Below are 20,123 nucleotides of genomic sequence, written 5' to 3'. Positions count from 1 at the left end.
TTTCAAAACTCAAACGGAAGACAGGGCTTAAGAAGCTTACATTGCAACATATATAAAGGGTCAAAGCAACAGGTAGTCTAAATTGGCCTTGCTCCATTGCTATTACTGAAGTTAGGCTGATTTATGCTAACTCTCGATTGCCAGATCTTAGKTATCTGGGGAAAATAATTTTGCTAATTGCATGCAGGGAATTGGATGGGAAAGATCAAAGGAGAGAAAGAGCTGGAGGAAAAAGAACGGGAGAAAGGAAGGGGAAGAAAACAGCAGGTTGTCTCTTTTATTGCAATAATTTCCTCTTCGGGATTTTGACATTTTCTTACTTTCTGGCCTGTTTTTCTATTTGCAGCAAAATCAATGATGCCAAAAAGAGCCCTTTCATATGCTATGTTAATGTCATATCAATCTATAGAGGAGAAAAGCAAACAAGACCAGCTCTATGCTTATGTTTAAAGGTAAATTATACTGAACTACTGAATCTTGTGGAAAAAAAGAAATAGAAGTTTCACCAAAAGATATTCATCAGCACATTATATGTTATACATAGTATTTTTGAAGTTGTTGCAACACATTTTTCCCTGACAGACTAGAACTATAGTAGCTGTGGAGTGGCTTTCATCTGTCTTTTAGGTTCTAATTGGTTTTATGTCTCTTTCCTTCTTACATGAATATACATATGCCCATACTTACATATATATACATGCATTCATTTAATTCAGAAATATGGATTAATGTTCTTAGTAACGCAGGAATTCAAACAGAGATTGTATTCCCCATAATAGTTCTGGATCATAACTGATCTTCCGGATGAGAACAATCAGGATTATATTGCAGTTCTTTGTAAATACAGAAATAAATTACAATATTGTAATAGTCATCCTGGTCCTTGATATTTACATCAAAACACTTTTAAATATAATGCATTCACACAAGCTTACTTCAATAGTCATAGCTTTGGAAGCTTGAATTCTGGATTTCTATTGTATGTCTTACATCGTACTGTATGCAAGTTGCCAAATAATGGTATTTCATTTTAATGCAAATAAAATACTGTTTATTTGTAATTGGCTATCCAAGARAGAATGAAGAAGAAGATGGAAGCAGAAGCGGCAAGTAGACAAGCAGATGTAGACGTGCACTTGGATACCAGATCTCTGGATAGCAAAGGAGCATACAGTACCCAGCACTTTGAAGATGCACAGCTTGGAATACGCTACCAGGAAAGCATTGCACTACTTGTGTTACACTAAGGTGCAAGATAAGGGTCTCAGAAAGGGATGCACAACGGTTCAACTTTCTATATCATCTCCACTGGTCAGTTCACAGTAACAGGAGAAGCAGCGAGCTGGACAATGTTAAACTTTTCTAGATGTCAGTATTACCGAGTCTTTGGAACAGACCCAAATAATTTCTAGGATTGAAGTTAGCTTTGCCTTTGTCTACAGCTGAGTGCAAGAAACCCAACCAAACAAAAACACAATGGTGATGAAGCCTGGTAAGCAGCAGATGCTAACAATGCCAGACTGGAAATGATGAAGTCAAGCGCTTCGGCCACTTAAATTTCACAACGGATGGTGATGTTCCAGTAACAAATAGATGCTAGAGATTCACAATGGTTTATTCAGCATCCACACACACTGAATAAAGAGACTTGAAAAAGAAATACACACAACCACAAAAGCCAAGCTGATATAAGCACTGATTTGGGTAACTGCTATAGAGAGATGAATATGAAAACTCAATGGGTATGAAAAGCTGGACCCAGATGGCAATAGATAAGAAAAGATCATAGCATTTACTATGTAGCACAGCTGTCAGCGATACAAGGACAGATCACTCCATTAATACCAGGAAAATGGAAGAGCACTTTTCATTGCTGTGGGAAGATCAAGGTATTAAAATTACATATGTACATACGTCAAGAAGTGAAGACCAATTGCAGGATAGATACAGGAACATTTAAGCAGCTCCTTCTAGGATCACATACGCGACTTCAGAATGTTTGATCTAAGAAAGCCTGGCAAATATTTAAGACCTTCTATTGTGCTTTGCAAAAAATCAAAACGTTATATAGTCGAGAACGTTTGCTCTGATTTCTGACATGTCTGCGGAAGGCCAGTGATTTCACTGGGGAATGTTATGGATGAAATGGAGGGCACAAGTTGTCCTAACAAGCTTCGTACTTGATTGGGCTTAAACAATGAAAGGGTGCTTTTTCCAAATGGCATTTGCAAACAATCTTGTTTCTCAGGTTTTTCAAATCACCCTCATTTTGAAAATACAATCAGGAGAGTGAAACATAGTATGCATTAAATATACATACCATCTGTATGTGAGTTAGAAGATAACCAAGGTGTAATGGGGCTAATACTAGGGTGATTAGTTAAGAAAATCATGATAAGCAGCCATTGCTACTACGTGGTTCTAGTAATCTCCCAGAGGCACAGAGTCCAGCATTAGGAGAAGGGACGAAAAAATAATTTTAAAATGCAAAAAACTCATTGCTTATCATATGACTGCTGCTGCATGTTCCTGCCTTTATTTCTAAAAAAAGAACTGTGGGTAAAATGTTTGCAGTGTTCATTGAAAATAACTGAAATAACTGAATGGGAGTTACAGTAAATAATCATTGGGCTTGGCAATTGTATTTGGAAACAGCACGTGCACCAAAAATTAAAATATTTGGCTGGCCTTCCAGTGTTTTTGCTAAACCTAGTGTGCATTGGAACCTGAGTGAATGAAATCCCATTAGTCATCACCATCTTAACAATATACACTTCATACAGAGCTGGCTTCTGCACAGAAGAAGGARATTACCAGTACTAACAAAGGAAAGAAGATTTATAATGAGCAAATATACAAAAGCTCCAAATAATTATAATATTCACCGCGTGGCAATGGCTTTCTAGGCTATGAAATTACTTTTCTTTTAGAAGAATGAAGATTTTACAAGGTTAGTATAAACAAAGGGTAATTGGAAAATCAAATTGTGCTACACAAGTTATTGTAAGGTCTGGAATAATGGTGATAACATTTTAAAAAGCCTGCTTATGAATCACTATATTTGTGTTTTGTACATTATTGTCGTCAGAAACGCTCCCTTTCAAGTGCTACAATGGGAAACATAAACTGCTAAATACAAATACCAGCTTACCCCTGACACAATAAGTTCTCCTCCCAGGTTCTGAACTTCTGCCTTCACTTTGCTGCAGATATTGAGTTGGTGGCAGTAGAGGGCAATGCGCTGCAGATAGGCTAGCAGATCCTGCTTGCAGGCTGAGTCGGGGCACTGCAAAGAAAAGATGTATTTGACTACATGCACCTGAGCTTATACGCTTATTATACAGAGCTAATCAGAGGAGACAGTGGCAATATGTGTACCATATTAGGTGGATTCATTTCACTTTGCCTTTCCATGAGATACTTGATGAAACATGACAATTCAAACTCTACCTTTGGTTCAACTCAAGACTTAGGATTTCTAACCTGATGATGCACAGTCGATTCTTTGTAAAAAGGAAAAACCTCTCTGTCAGTCACTAAGGAATGACAATGAAAACAACAGGATTGCTATGCTTTGGGTTGTTTTATCAGCTTGTACAGAATGGAGGAATCCATTCCTCTGTAGGAAGGGACTAGCCAAAAGACCAAGCTTGATCTGAAAACTTCAGGTTTCAAGGCACCTGCTGGGCATCCAGGTGAAGATACAATATAGACCAGCTAAAGTCCAGATAGGCCCAGTTCAAAACAGCTTCAGTATCGATTACACCTGCTCTGCTGCCAACTCCTGAATGTCGCACCAGCTTCCCTGGCATTTGTGCAGACTTTCAGGGGACACAACCCTGCCTCAGACTTGGCAGAAGCCAGGCCCATACTGATACATTAAAAACTCAAGAGGCAGAGGGGAGGCTGCCTGGCTTTGATGCCAACAGGCTTGGCAAGCTTATTGTTGATGCATAAATACCTTAGTCTGTGCTAGAAGGAAATTATTTACTGTAATATGAGTGACGTATTACAGGGTCTTTCAGGAGATGTCATCAGTCTTGCAACCCTTCATAAGAACCCAATGAGATAAGGTGGTCCCTTTGCATGTCTAAGCGATACTTCTTTGTCCTAGAGGGAAGTCTAGCTACAGTCCTGTACCATTTTGAACGCTTCATAGAAACTGCATCATTAATATTCAAAGTCTTGCCCCAAGAGAACAGGCCTCGATAATTCACTCTGACGAAACTAAACTAACAGGTTCCAGCACTAACAGCATATCTCCAGTAAGCACTCATCAGTGCTATCCAAGAAAGTCTCACTGAGGATGTTCTTTGAATGTATTGCGTGGGGACCAAAGATTTAGGGACTTCTGACTATGTCTTTTATGGGTCTTAAAAAGTTTATACTCTATTTTCATTGGTAGAGCAAAATATTATCAGAGGACTTAAACAAAACCTGACAGTATTAAATACACGAGTCAACAGTGTCCAAACCTTTGACGTGAGATGGCTGCTCTATCTCAGACAGCGAAGGCAGGCAGGGAACACATTTGTGGTGAAATATTGCATATACTTTCATCTATAACTCTGAAAGCAGTCACTTTGCTTTTTCCTCTCCCTTTTAAGCCAACAATAAACAAGGGCTGGAGGTTCATTGTGCCTGTTAGGTTTAATCTTTTCTTTACTTGTGACAGTGCTATAATGTCTTTCTGTCTCAGACGGTTCCCACACCTTTCGAGCATGAATCACTAAAAGACCTCTTCTGCCTACCTGTGACAATTTAATACAGAAATATTTACCCTGCTCTTAAGCCTATGCATTGAAAGAAATGAACTTTAAAGTAATACCTACAGGGAGCTGACAAGGCTTTAAATACAAGTACCTTGGAGGGAATTAAAATGTAGGATCTTTCTCATTGGAACAGTAATTAAAAATGCAACAGTCCATAAAAAGCTTATATTGCATGACTGTCTCCAAAGTTCTGCAAAATATCATTAAAGCTAAAGCACTAAAACATACGCTTCGTCCTCATAGTGATTTTACTGTTTATTATTAAAGTCTGTGCATTACAACCTTCTGAAATTTAAAATGTGACTCAAGCCAGGGCACTCTAGGCATAGCACATTTCTCTGCTTTGTGTTTCCTTCTTTAAAATATTCCGCCTCTGCAGGTGGAATATTCTCTTTGCCTACGCTAAAACAAACAGAAGCTATATTTAAAGGATAGGAACGGGTTAACTGCAGGAAACACGCTTTCTGACAATGAAGAAAACCCCAAACCTGAACCCTTTGAGGTTACAGGAGAATGTGCAGCTTCAGGTTTCTTGCAAGTCGTGCCCATATTCCCTGGCAGGACATATTAATGCCCTTCCATGCTCACTTGAAGAAAAGAAAGAAATGCTTATTTTGAAGACAAAGATTTGAGGCAAGGAAGTTATAACTCCTACCTCCAGCCGACTTTCTCCTGATGCCAATGAAAAGAAAGAAACTGTAGGAAGACAAGGATTGATGCTGAAAAATAAATGATAAGGAAGGAACTCTGCAATGAAACCGTTGTAAAACATTGTGCCATCCGTGGTGATGATCCAAGGTCTCCAAAGGCTGCACAAAAAGTATGGATAGAAACATTTTCTATATAAGGGTCTGAAGCGAGGCCCCCATACTCATAGTTAGGCAGTGCTATGAGGATTTCACATGAGCTTTTCCAGTGTTACCATCGTTCATTTACCTTCTTTTTGGTACCAGACATTAACAGCACATGGGGTACGGATTCTGTTGACAAAGGCTGGTTTGCTTGATGTGTGCCAGCAAATCAGACATTTATCTTAACATGAGGTGAAAACACAAAACGCAAGGTGAAAGAAATCAGTCACAGAAATTAAAGCTAAAAACCCAGGTAAATCTCCAATTTTTATTTCTCTTTTCTTTTTCTACCTCCTCTCGCTCTTTCTACAGAGTATGTCAGAGGATTGTTGGAGGAAAAAGAATTGTTTTGCAGGGGAAAAAATAGCCAAATTTAACTTGGCTAAATCTAAAATTAGGTACCCAGAACTAAACACCTGGATTTTGATATTTGGCCCTTGACTCCGGATGCGATGCTTTCCCTTGCTCTCCAAATGGATAGGTAGTGCCATGTGAAAAAAGGAGGCTGTGGCAAGTTCATCTTTCCAGCTGCGAAATGCATTTGTTAGTGGGAAAACCACCCGCAGGGGAGACACAATCCAATCGCCTCTGTTCAAAAGAGGACTGCACGCAGGGGCAGGGGGCGATACCATCCAGAGCACAATACCCCGACGCAAAGGACACCACAAGGAGTGAGAACATCCTGAAACAGGAAAGTGCAGTATCAAGGGGAACTGCCGGAAGAAAGAGCTGAAAGAGCGTAAGGAGTCCTAGGCTTTCTGCAAGGGTACCAGAGCATCACACTGCCAGCTGCTTTCACGCCAGCAGAAACATCAACACAATCACACGGGTCCAGAAGTGAGGCTACGGCACAACTCAAGAGGTTTGAAGAGGCTCACTTAGGACTTTCCGGTCCTGCAAAAAACCCAAATTGACTGCTACAGAAGAAACGACCTGTATGCAATAAGTAGATCAGAGTCCAAGCAGTGACCTTCAACAGGTAGTCTTCTGGCAGCAAAGACACTCTTTCCCTTAAGAACGGTTAGCAGGAGTTGCATTCTACTGTTGCTTTTGTTGTTGTTACCTGATCAGCTACAGCCCGTGCCAGTTTGTCCATCCTAGATCCTGCCTCTGCAATCTTCTTGGCTGCATTAATGACATCCGATGTATTCTTCAGCGGGCCTTTACCTCTGTGAAATATGATACGATTATGCACAATCTAATTAAATCACGCAAGGAAACAATTTTAGTGACCCTGCTTAGCATTTGATTTTAAAACAGCAACGCGAATGCTGTCTTAATTTACTGCGGCTTCACCTCTTAACTACTTGGTACGGCACAGCTTGATTAAGAAATCGGTCTGCTGTATTTCTTCTCTCTTACAAAATGCCTCACTAGCAATTTGGTTTGATGGCACCTTCAAGCACACGAACTGTATGTAATAGTATATGCATTTTTAAGTGCTCATTAAGCCAACAGTCTTTCTGGAATACACAACTTTTTAAAAATTATGTTATTCCCAGGCCAGTGCTTAACGCTAAGCCTGTCATGTCTCAAGCAGGAATGTCACATTTTAGAAAACCTTTTCTTTTAGCTCTTTGCCAGAAAACAACAAAGATAATTGAAGCATCATCCTGTTAGGCATAAACCCTGCATAATTAGCTTTAAGACTGATCTTTCGCGATTACTTGTAAGATGATGCACAGAACTCTAATTTTTATCAATAACGTTACCAAAATGTGTATTAAAAAGAAGTTAAAAGTCACTGCAGACTTTCCTGGGTTTGTTGCCCTGTTTCTAACATGTTCACCACTGCTCGTGAGCGCATCCCAGTTGGAAGCGAGATGATTTTTTTTTTATACTGCATGGAAAAACACAACTTCAGACAACTTTGATGGAAAATCATGAGGTGCTCAAATTTAGGCTTTTTTAACCTAAACCTGAAGGCATTTCTTCTAATGATAACAGTTCATTATGTTTGCAAGAGCATTGTTATTTTTTTCAGCTCTACTGCTACAAAAAATACCTTGAAACGTATTTCCATTTGCATCTTTTTTCTTTCATCTCCACATCAAACAGACACCATAACACCACAAGTATCCCACTTTTGCTGAACTTAAACTGTGACAGAAAACCTTAATAGTGACCTCGTATGCTTTTACATTAATTATATCAGCAGATCAGCATGTCCAACTGTCACAAATTCCATACATTTGAAAAACTATTCTAACGCTGCTGAGGTTACAGTCAGCTCAAAAGGTGTGAAGGGCTCTGTTCTGTTTTTAATAGAATATATTAAATAAGTTTTTATTGAATCTGACATAGGCAGAGGTGCACTTTGATTTTTTTTTTTTTTAATCCAAATGTGACAGCGGTTTTGTCTCATTCACATATTAGTTCTGTTCTTTTGATGGTGGAAAATGTAATTACAAAACTTTCCTTTCAATGCTTAATGTATCAAAGGTTGTCCAGGAGGTTGCAGCAAGTGTTCATATTCTGGGATGTTACTTTAGAACATTATTTCCTACTTCTGTGAAATGATGACACTGCTCGGGCAGCTTTTCACTCTGTTTTTGGACAGAAGGATAAGAGACCCAAAGACAAGAATGCTATGAAGGTAATTAAGACTGCCTCTCCAAAACAGCTCTCTGCAGGAGGTTGTGCACTGTTGTTTGGTATACAGGACTGGTGACTCCACTGCTAAAAGAATAATTATAAGAGCACAAACTGAGAAAAAATTGAGTAAACTGAGAGACTAATTATTCAGAAATAACGATGGCAGTAATCTATTAAAGTAAAAGCAAAATGTTCTACATTAATATTTAATCTGTAAATGTATAAAACTGTTTGCAGTTGCCTATACCAATTAACTACCTATACAAGTGCAAATATTCAAGTTATTTGCAAATTAATGGTATTTATATACATACATATTATGCATGCGCAAACTTGATATTATTAATGCACAGATTATTTCCTCTGAAGTGGGTTGAAAGCTCCAGACACAAGATGTGATCATGTCTTACTCTAATTCTGAAGAAAAACATGAAGATTTTTGTCCAGTTTCATCTAATCATATTTTGATTAATACCATTTATGTTTTTGAACCCTCATTAAAAATAAACACTGAATGAGTAAGCTTTAATTGATTATGGTGATCTGTAATTCAAAGCATCTTGTAAAATGCTCTCCCTACTATGATTAACAATATAACTATATTTAAACAAAATAATTCTGTTTATATGATATCATTAATGAACTGCCTTTTGATGCATTACAATTAGAAATGAGGAAGGCATCAACAGAAAGAAAAAAAAAGATAGCAAAAATAATTAATTACTGACTCCAATATAGTATTAGATTAAACCAGTTTCATTTAGTTTGGGATTTTTTTTGGAAAGAAATTCAGTCTTCAAAATGATATAAATAGTTTTGCCATTATGTTTGATTGACACAAATTGTGTTGAAATGTTGAAAGTTCAGAGAGGCACATGCATTTAGATGGGTACTAAATGAAATGCCAGCTGAACGTCTCTAAGGTCACAGACTATCTTTGCTGCTAAAATTCCAGACGATAAAATAGATCTGCAAATAAAACAAAAACTTCTTGTGTTTAATCCCATACGGTGAACTAGCCAGAGCAGTTACGTGTAGGGATCCATACAAACCATCCCATTACGCGTGAAGTGTGATGCCTGGCTTTAGGTCCCCCAAAATGCAACACATCATCTCATCAGGTGCAACCTAAAGGAAAGATGCAGGACGTGTGAAGCCCCCAGCACGGGTTGTTTTGTCCTTACCTAGTAAAGTCCGTCATTTCCATCATAATCATGCACATCTGCTTTGCCAGCACAATGATGTCATTACCGCTGTCATCCCACTTGGCCACCTCAGCATCCAGTTTGCTCTTTTCTTGGTGGAATATCTCTACCTGCTCAGCAATTTTAGCCTTCTCCTCCTGGGGGAGCTGGGCCATGATAGCCTGGAGGAAAAATGGGAGAAGTTGGACGTAAAGAAAGCTAGAAACTATACAAATTGCCAACGGTCTAAAAAGCATGCTCAGCTTCTAGTTTCTTTTGTGGGAGGTGAAGATGCCAAGCAAAATCTGGTAGATATTTGACTTCTTTTTAGGACAGGGCAAACAAATTTACAGGATGTTTATAGGTCTTTTTATACCTTTCGCAAATTTAAAAATTGTATATATGATGCTTTGGCATACAGATTATTCACAAGTCTATACAGGGAGATTAAGAAACAATTCCTGTTACATCCTAACCTTCAGGAAGAACAAAATGCATRAAATCTAAGGTAAAAGGCAGAGACTGATTTGCCTCTCTCTCCCTCATCCTCATTATCTTGCAGAAATACAGAGGTTTCCTGCTTACCCCAAAACTAAAATAAATTATGACATGCAAAGTAATACATTTGAAGTGAATATTTGCAATGAATATACCTTTCGATAACATTCAGTGGTCTAGTTGTCTTTGGGAGGATATGCAAAAAGCTACTATATAGGTCGATACTAATCTGCCTCGACGTTACCAACAAGGCAGAAAGTTTCCAAAAAAAYGAAAAAAACCCTACAAAATTATAATAATTACTTTTGAAGATCAAATGGACACTTCCAATAATGACTTCTAAGTTGAGCTGCTATTTGGCTGTAGGGTTCTGAAGACCACATTATGCATTTAATGGGGTGTGACATATATTTAAGTGTCATTACATTTTTTCTTGTTTATGTCACTTTCAATCAACTGAAGTCTTTCTCTACATATTCTTAAAATGCTCTTGGCTTTTAAAAATTCATAATTGACCTTTTCCAAAACTGAAATTAAAAAAGGTTATAAACAGCAGATCAGAAAATGAGAAATTTGCAAGTTAATCAAATTAAAATTCAACACATGCGGTTTAATTAGGCCTTATCAATGTAACTCAGCAGTTTCAAATGTTAGCATATTAGTCTTTCCACAGAAAAATGCAGTGCAAGTCAAGCTAATAAATAAATATTTAAATATATGTATAAAACACTAGAACAGATGAATTAACTGAGATTAAGATATGATATGGAGCACTTCAAAGGCTGATCTGTATGTCTTCTGTGTAGTTTCTCTTTGTTGACAACTTAACCCACACACTTTCATCCTAGCATATAGTGTCTTAGCATTTCTGTTCCAGTTGTTGATGCRTTTGCAGAGAAGCTATATCCCTGCAGCAAATGCAGCTCATAGATTCAGTTTTTATTTCTACTGAAGACCAACAGAAGCTCTTCAACTGAAATGCTAATAGTTTTAGGGAACAGGCGTATTAAACAAAGCCATTACAGTCCGCAACTGAAAATCTAGCTTTTCTACAGAAAAGGTTCAAATAAGACATTATTCTGCTTGGCAGACTCATTTCAATGAATCACCCAAGACAGTGGACTGTACAGCTTCTGCTTCGCATGTTTTCACTTTTTGCTTTTATCCATTTGTTGCTTCTGGTGATATATTTGCATTATAAGTTATGGGGGGATGTTCATACAGTGTGTAGCTGATCAAAGCAGAAGGTTTTAAGTGCAGCAGTGATAATAAACATAATAGAATTTAAGACTCCTACATCCCTAGCTGAACTAGTGGCTTAGTAAAAACATTATTGCAGTCTCTACTTGTCTTTTCAGATCAAGAAAGAATGATATGATACCCAGTCCCAGGTGTATCTCAAAACTTTGGTATTTGAGACTTCCCTTGGCAGTCAATCCTTTGAATATATCAAACATGACTTTATGCTCTTTAAAATATAAAAATCCCCCAAAGACATCCATTTGCATCCAGAATGTTTGTCACAGTTCTCAGGGTAAGGTGTCCAGGTATCATTTTGCAATTTTCCTGGYGTCATGCCTTCAAGTGCCAGTTCCACGCTACCCACTGCTTTGGGATGGGACCTGCAGCCCAGCTGGTTTTCACCTAGGTGAGGAGCTTACTAGTCATGATATCCAGCAAGCCCAATAGCAGGTGCTAAATTTTTAGCCTTGGAATGAAGTGGTAGAGAATCAGCTTTTCCAATATGTGGTATGGTCTATTCGCCATCTGTATTCAATATTCAGGGAAATGGATTTAAGACAGAAAGCAACCTCTGCACATACAGTTTTATCTGTGCCTCATATTCCTCCCAGACCTCTAAGGAAATTTGATTTAGGCTTACATTGCTATACCCTTTCTTTTCAGGGTCTAAAATGTTTGCTTCAAGCCCTAACATACTGTGGGTCTTCCTACAAAAACTGCAAACTTCCCCTTCCAGGTCCTCTAAATTCATCCTACAAAGTCTTTTGGTTTTCAGGTTCTCAGCCTTGGAATTCATCTTCCAGGATGAAAGGTAAGAAGTGGCATGTTCACAGTTACCAGCTTTTGCTATTGTGTTTGAGTGTGCAGGGCATTGTTTCTCATTTACCCCATCGTTTCCCTTTCAGCAAGCTGTCCCACCAGAAGAAACCTGCAGGCGGAGGCAAAACTACCATGCAAATAATTCAGATAATTCCCAGTGCCCTACCAGTTTTTTTAACTCTCTTTTCAGTCAAACATATTTTCATGATGTTGCTTGCTAGCCAAACGGTAGTCCGTTGATTTTTTTTTTTTTTTTGGAGCTAAGCAGCCTATTTAGTGAAAGGTAAACACTCATCAGAGGGTGGCATGATCCTGCGTGCCAACAAACTTCACTTCGCCAGCACCTGTGACCCCTGCAGCACTCATCAGCTTAATTTGCAATCCTCGTGCATAAGCGAAGGTCACAAATCACAATGACTCCAGTTTATCATGATATAATTATCCCGGTAAAATTACATTGACTCAGTAACAAATGTCTTCAATTACAATGAAATTACAGGGGCTATTTGCCACCTTAAACAGCTCTCCTTGGCAAGTTAGCACGCAGGGAAACATGACTAATGTACAACTTCTCTGAATGCAGCACACGGTGCCATGACGGGATTTTTTGGGTATATTTTTTTAAAATTTGCTGAATACTCCCACAGTTGCAGCACATTCCAAATGTGCAAGGCCTTCTCCTACAGCACTAGCTGGAGCAAACGGCTGACACACGGCACCACATAAGCCTAAGGAAGATCATTCAATAAACTCTGGGCTTTTCAAGGATGTGAGACATGAAAAAACTTTAAACACCAAGGTTACGCTACTCCTGTACTTTCTTCCGTGACCCTGAGGATGTAAAATCACCACATTTGCTTTTCGAGGCAGAGCTTTTCCTTGCTGGCTATACAGACACTTAAGGTAGTACATGGGTTTTATACTCACCCTTGCACTCTGTCCAGCAATAAGCTGGTCATCTTCAGTCTGAACACTTGTTCGGCTGCGAACATCATAATCTTCCTGCTCAAAGTCTGAATCATCCTCCAGTTCTTCAGGGGTCTGGAGAGAGAGACAGGGAGAAAAAGCAAAAGAGCAGCGATGACAAGCTTATAAAGGATACGGCCAAAGTCCAACGTACAGTAAGCTCTTATTTCATCGACTACCTTCCCAGGAAACGCTGTTTCTCTTTCCTTTTAAATTAACTTGTCTGCCCAAGCAGTCAAGAACTGAAATTGAATTGTCTTAAAAATTAAGTCGTTTCAACTCTGGTTTCCTTTACAAATGTCATTTATCATTACCTTGCTGCAACTTTTCTTAACTCTGTTAGCATGCTGAGTACAGTTCCCGGAACAAATATCCTTGGAAACATTAACAACCGGAATACAGTATTTCAAAATAATGTTATTTCATTTATAAATGGGCACTAATCCTATTATATTACTGGAATCTCCACATAATCTTCAAGGGAGCAAGTAAATACCTGGGAAAAGGTAACTCACATTCGGGAAGAAAAAGAGCCGATATCGAAGTGAATAAAAGATTTCACCTTGACAGAAAACGCAAATGATGTTGTCAACTGCTTTCGAAACAAATGTAGACTTTATTTATGATCTGCTTTTCTTGCTAGTTAGGAAAACACAGTTCTTTTCAGATCCAGATCTTTGGAATTTGCCTCATCTGAACTGAAGCCACTTTATGCCCATTGCAGGTGCTAGGAAGGGTGTGAGGGTCTCTGGGCAGAAGTGTTCAAACTCAGTTACATATGTGCTGTCCTCAGGTGGTTTAAAAGGTTGGCAGGAGGGAGCAAAAAGATAACTGCCGGATCTGTTTCGTTAGCATTTTCACCTACTAGCACTGAACAGGAGCAGAAAACCTTATGTATATATGGAGAGACAAAGAGAGCGTATTTTAAATCAATATTTAGTACTATATTATATATAGAACATGCAAAAATAGAAATACAGACTTTGGAAAGGAAGATTATATTCCTCTTTTGTGCTTGAATAGCATCTAGGACAATAGAGTCTGGCCATGATTAACTTCTGAAAGTGCCGTATGTAAAAATAGGAACAGAGACAGGAGATCACAGCAACGGCAGAGAAATCCTCGGCTTGCTGCGTAGCCGTATGCCTCAGTGTTAACCCAGAGGGGCTACCATTACGGAAGAAATCATCCATGCTGGCATCCCTTGCTTGGAGGCGCTGTCAAGTTTGCTCGCAGAGGTGCTAATCATTGCCAGTTGTCATTACAGTTCTGTCTTGAGGATGCTCCGTCACTAGGAACTGGTCCAAACCCTCTAACATAACGCAGAGAAGCCTTTTGAGGATATTTATATTACAGCCTGGTTTCCACCACGAAGTGCACATCCCCGTTTGTAGCGGCAAATCAGCTGTGGCGCTAGCTACACGGTGAAGCGCACATGATGCGGAGCAAAAAACAGAGCCATCTTCATTTGGCTTAAGGAGTAAGATTTAAATCTGTGTTTTGATGTTGAGCGCTGAAGGAGGAAATAACCAAGTATGACAGTACAGTAATGAAACTCGGGCAGAGTTTCTGCAGAGACGCACGTACAAAGAGTGCGTGTAACAAGTTAGACAGGAGATGACGCTTAGGCGAGAAAATGAATTTGTCTTCTCTCTCCTGCCACGGGAAACGATGACTGATTGGTACCCATCATTATAATGTCCAACGGTTTTTCTGTCCAAATTTCTTTAATCACTTTATTCTCTGGTTTCAGCTGACTGAAGGCAATACGTAACTTTAAAATCTGCCAGAAGCAAATCAGCTGCTAACAGAAGCACATAACTGTGCCAAAACAGAGAAGTACTTCCAGCCACAGGGCCCAGCTCTTCACCTGCCCACCTGGCTCTTCCCCAAGCTCCAAAGCCCCATTCAACCAAATGGATGGTCATCATAAAACCAGCGCCCTTTCCCCAATATACTCTTTTAGTTTCTTCTGCTCCGCACTTGTATACATAAGACTACTGAGCACGCAGCCCATGTCCTGCTTTTCATGGTCAGAGCTGCAGCAGAGTGACAGCCTAACGTGGAGAGATCAGCCAGGGGTGACCTCGAAAGCTTTAGGTCCCAGCAGTGTAAACTGTGAGCACATGAGAATGCCTGTACAAGAGTCAAAACAGTCTCAAACTTCTGTGTTTGAGAGATTTATTCTCAAAGAAAGGTTCAGAAACAATATTCTGCTGTTACTGCCTGCCTGACATTCACAATCAGTGGTCTTTAAAAGATGGAAACTTATTTGTTTTAGGTGTTGAACTTGGAGAAAAGGTGGTGCAAACCAAAAGGATAGGTTAACAAAACTATCATTAATATCCTACAGATACAAAAAATCTTAATATTTTCCCCATGTACAAGTGAGATCTAATCCAAAACTAAGTTTTCGATTCACTTTTAGTGTGGAGAATTTAACACCCTCCTTTTCTTCTGGGAGCAGCTACATTTTTCATTAAGATGAAGAACAGCAGTGAACTGTTATCTTGAGGCTGCCATTTCAAGCATGGTGCACGTTTCCAAAAGTACACAGGTTTTCCCCTGTTGCTCTATTGCTTTGTTCGATCTGATCTCTCAGAGATGCAGCTCTCCAATTTTTTAAAAGACAAAGGAAAAAAATATATATTCATATAGCAGTACCTTGACTTAAAGCATTTTCACTCTTTAGCAGGGCCTTACAAAATGTATCATAAGAACTCTAATGTTTGTGCACAACTAATAGGACCTTGGTATTTAAAACCTAGTTTCCAAGACAACAAAGCCTGGAACTTAATTTATCTGAGCTGTAAGACAGAAGAACTGATTCAGTCTTGCAGAGACTTGAACCTATGGTTACCGGGGCTGAGGAAACATGGATTTGAGATGAAAGACAGCTTCCAAACAAAACTCCAATAACCATCAGTGGAAGGAAGAGTGAAAGTCATTTCCTAAACTAGTAGATTTTCAAAACTCATTGATTTTCATAGAAAACATGGCCCATTTTCATAACTTTTAGTCTGATCTGCTGCACAGCACAGGCCACAGGACTTCCCAGTACTAATTTTCTTTCAAATACAGCATCTCTACTACAAGTAGAGCGTACTTTTGACCTCCTTCATCCAGTTCTACTGAATTCTCCCAGTGAAGGAGGATCTTTCACAACTGCAGACAAATCATTCATATAATCCATATCCATATAACAAATCCATATCCAAATAATAAATTATATGCTTTCACTTTTAAGATGCATGCTTTATTTCTAATATGAATTTGGTGAGTTTCAGCTTCCAGTCATTGGATTTGTTATATCTCTGGCTGGTAGGCTGAAGAATTCACTGTAAACCAAATATCTTCCATCAATATAATTTTCTTCTATCTTTTGTAACTCCAGTATAAAAATGGGAATTATGCATGCATAAGATGTAAAATGGCATATATGTGCAGATTTGTAAATGCTTTTTGTTTTATATTTCACTGATTCAAATATACTTGATGAAGATAAAAGACCCACTAGGCCATGGTGCTCTATGCACTTAAAAATMATGAGATGCAATTATAATAAATTCAGCACTGCAAACACCAAGTCAATCTAACCTCCCAAGAAGAAAAAAGAAAGACTGAAAAAATATACCCCGATTCTTCACCGGTAAAATACTCCCTACTTCTAAAAGCTAAGGAGAAGAAAGGCTTTGTAATATGCTTTTATATTCAACTCTGGGCTATTCTGGGCTGTTGTTTCTGTACAAAGGCAGTTGCAGCCTGAGTGACTCAGGTGCTGCAAACACACTCTGCCTGGCAAAGGCAGAGAGCCTCTCACACAGCARGTCTCCAGCTATTTAATGATTTATAGTAAAAACTAACACTCTAAATGCAACCTGAAAAGCAACAGGCAGTCAATGTAGATAACAGACTGTGCTTTAGTACACTTAGGAGACAGGCTATTTAAAAAAAATGATTGGATTCTGCACCGAGCCTCGTTTTCCAAGGGATCCAGGATGGAGCAGCACCTTGAGTTTCACGCGGCGATTTATTCCCGAGGGGATCACGGCTACATTAACCGGCAGTTTGGAAGAGCAGGAGAGGATTCATACATCAAAACAGCCGGCGCTGAGGACTCCAAATTTATACTACCCTCACTGCAGAGGCTTTTACTTCAACTTCAGGCTAGCTCTAGTCTGGATGGCCTGAATGTCCCTTAGCGACTGGAGCGCCTTAAACACGCTCCTGGAGCACGTCTTGCAGTATCATCCGCAAGAACCACATTCATATGCTCTAAGACGACTCCATAATGGGAACCAAGACACGCCAAGTGGGAACAACTGGGGATTTCCTTCAAAAAGGCATTCCTGATCCCAAGAAATGCGGTGCTAAGGCTAACATAGATGCAACTAGTGGCAAGTTTGTCGGCAGCGAAGGGCATGCCCGCAAAGAAAAGACTGGCCTCGCGGCTGCGTACGAATGAGAAAAGGTGCAACCCTGATTCTTCCTAACTGTAAAGCAGGTTTCAGTCTAATAACTGAGGAAATTTTATAAGTGGCTGTGGAAAAAAAAACAAAGTGTAATTTGATCCCCACGCAGTAATGTAAAAGATGATGGCACTGAGTTATTATTTTCTATCTTATTTTTAGGTTCTGTAATTATACTCCTAAATTTATACCACTTCTTAAGTTGTGAAAGAGCTTTTTTTTCTCTTCTGTATAGATTACATTAATAATCCCCAATGCAAAAACGATCCTCCTTTCTCTTCCAAAGGGACATTAAAATTTCCCCTTTCCAAGAGAAAAGAACAGAGATTTTTCCCCCCCTTTCCTTCAGCTTGCTAAAAGTAATAATACCAACAAAAATTAATTTAAAACGTGGGTTTATTTCCGCATGGAACGAGAGAAGCATCTCAGGCAAATTCAATCCGTTGTGGCGTGCACACGGACAATTACTGCCTCACAATAATCGTTTGCGTCAGCTGCGCTGAAAAGTTTGCAAGCTTCTTTTATACTTCCGCGAGAACTTTTACAGCCTGAGAAAACGGTGTGTGTGAGAAGTAATGAACTACTAGATAAAAATATTCTAAAGCCCGTCGTTTGTAGCTTAACCCTCACCCTGTAATTTTACATTCCATTTCCGTGCAAGATGATTTCTTCTGCCTGTATCTCACTGTTGTATGCCTGTTTGTTTGGAACATGCCTGCTGGATAGCCAGGAGGCAGAAAGACAAGACAAGACAAGACAAGAAAATCCTCCTTCCTCAACCAATAATTTTTCTGGCAATCTCAACACAAGATTGATGGGTAGATGATTAGGAGAGCAGTTATTCATAGACGATTCTCCCCTACACTTCTTGAACCTCTGTTAAACTATTATTACCCAGAGGCTTTTACAAAAGTCGGGCTCTGTTGCCTTAGAGATGTCTGGATGGGTAGGCTAAAAGGAGTGTGTCAAACCGAAACTCGTATTATTTTCTGACGGTGTATAAAACAAGGTTCTGATTCAGCAAACCCCAATCTAGGTAAATTGATATATGTGAATTTCCCCAATTAACTCACGAGGCTAACGACCGTAGTCCCTTCACRTGCTTTGGTACTTTGCCTGGGCAAGGAACGCTAAATTTAGCTCCACGCATGAGTTAATTGTCTGAGTGCAAAAATACATCTTTCTAATCTGGCTAAGCAGAATTCATTAGCTCATATCGCGTGAGATGCTGCAAGTGGCGGTGATACAATTGCACAAATAACCCAGGACGGCTCTGAGAAGTCTGCGAAGCCTACACGCTGATCAGCTTTCCAAGCCAGTGGTTAACCTTAGCAGTTAGACAGTAATGAAATAAGGGGAATGTGCCTCCAGAATTTAAAATGGTGCTTTTTACGTAGCAAAAAATCTCATCCGGTATGGAGAGTCTCACGGCAACTTCTCCGGAACAGCTCTGACGTCCAAGGGGGTGCTGGAAGCCAGAGCTCTGCGTAGGGGACAGTAAAAAACGGGTCTATAGCAGGTCACAGACCAGAAAGGCCAACATACAGCTCATGACTGTGGCTATAAGAGACTTTTGTGACTACAAAAGACTAAACTGTACTTCATTTAAGCAGGAGGAAAGTCTACTCCTTTCTTAGTCACATTCTCTGCATGTGCAGGAGGCATTCGTATGCCAGCATTCACATATTGATCTAAAGTTCAGAAGGGGCTCTTGCCCTAAGAAAAGTTTGGAAACTGCTGTTGGAACTGGATAGCCGAAGGAAAAATGAACATCCTTTACAAAGCAGATCTTTCCTTTCCTGTCCAATCTGGAAGAGCTGCATTTACCCCAATATTGCATCTACCCAATATTGCATCTACCCCAATATCGCATAGCCAGAAAAAAGGAAGAGTTCGCTCCCGTCATGAACCATGCCTATAATTCAGGATACCCGGGATTAGCAGTGGACACCGGAATGGAATTTATGTTCAGCAGATATAAAATTAAGTGTCTCAAAAGCTTGCTGGGTAAATGCTAATCCATAGTGACAAATGACTAAAACGAAGCTCTTTTGGAGTGCTCCAACGGCCTGAAGTCTTTTGTCAGTGCCGTACCATACTCACAACCACACGTGTACGTTATCTCTTTGCTCTAAGGGATGAGCTGTTGTTTTAACACTGTTAGTTGCTTAACAAGGGGSAGTTTCCCCTCTGTGATTTTCACCGTAGCTATATTTGTAGGTGGCTTTCGCTAGGGCAATTTCAAGGGGATTTCGGTTTCGGATAAGAGTTTCACTTCCTGAAGGGATGTCCAAACCAGTTTTTGTGGKTTTTTTTGTTTTTTTTTTCCCAAATCTTTGACTGTGGACTATACTGAAAAGCAAGACACATATCTACTCTCACATTTATTATGTTGTTTAGCTTTAAAAATATGCCTGAACAAATTGAATCAACTGGTTATTCAATGCTGAAATGACACATTCTTTACCCCAGCAAACATTCAAAACCGTCCCTTCAGAGGCTCAGCGAAGCAGCAAGATAATTTATTTATTCATTTAGATTCTAACCAGACTTACCTCATATCTCAGGCAGCATACATACATTAGGAAAAAATAAAAAATAACATTCCACGCAAGTATTCAAGATCTTAACAAAATAATGCTATTACTGCGGAAACAGCTCTACCGGAATGAAGCTAACATCTAGGGGCAGCTGGGATCAAATCTTCTCCTAGATAATTAACAAAAC

General features: G+C 39.3%; 1 protein-coding gene across 6 annotated transcripts in view; it reads right to left on the bottom strand.

Moving 5' to 3' along the window:
• CTNNA2 (catenin alpha 2) overlaps positions 1-20,123 on the bottom strand; it is a 418,807-nt gene that overhangs the window by 26,808 nt on the left and 371,876 nt on the right. For 5 of the 6 annotated variants that reach the window (XM_026072715.1, XM_026072713.1, XM_026072714.1 and 2 more), the window contains 4 exons: positions 12,889-13,002; positions 9,403-9,584; positions 6,687-6,792; positions 3,152-3,286 (listed from right to left, as the gene is read on the bottom strand). In XM_026072715.1, the coding sequence (XP_025928500.1) occupies positions 3,152-3,286; positions 6,687-6,792; positions 9,403-9,584; positions 12,889-13,002 (537 nt within the window). The remainder of the gene's footprint in view (positions 1-3,151; positions 3,287-6,686; positions 6,793-9,402; positions 9,585-12,888; positions 13,003-20,123) is intronic. The other variant, XM_026072718.1, reaches the window with a different exon arrangement.

Source organism: Apteryx rowi, unplaced genomic scaffold, assembly GCF_003343035.1.
Source record: "Apteryx rowi isolate R43461 unplaced genomic scaffold, aptRow1 scaffold_35, whole genome shotgun sequence".
NCBI lineage: Eukaryota > Metazoa > Chordata > Aves > Apterygiformes > Apterygidae > Apteryx > Apteryx rowi.
Note: the sequence above shows the minus strand (reverse complement) of the source record. Positions and strands in the feature narration are given on the sequence as shown.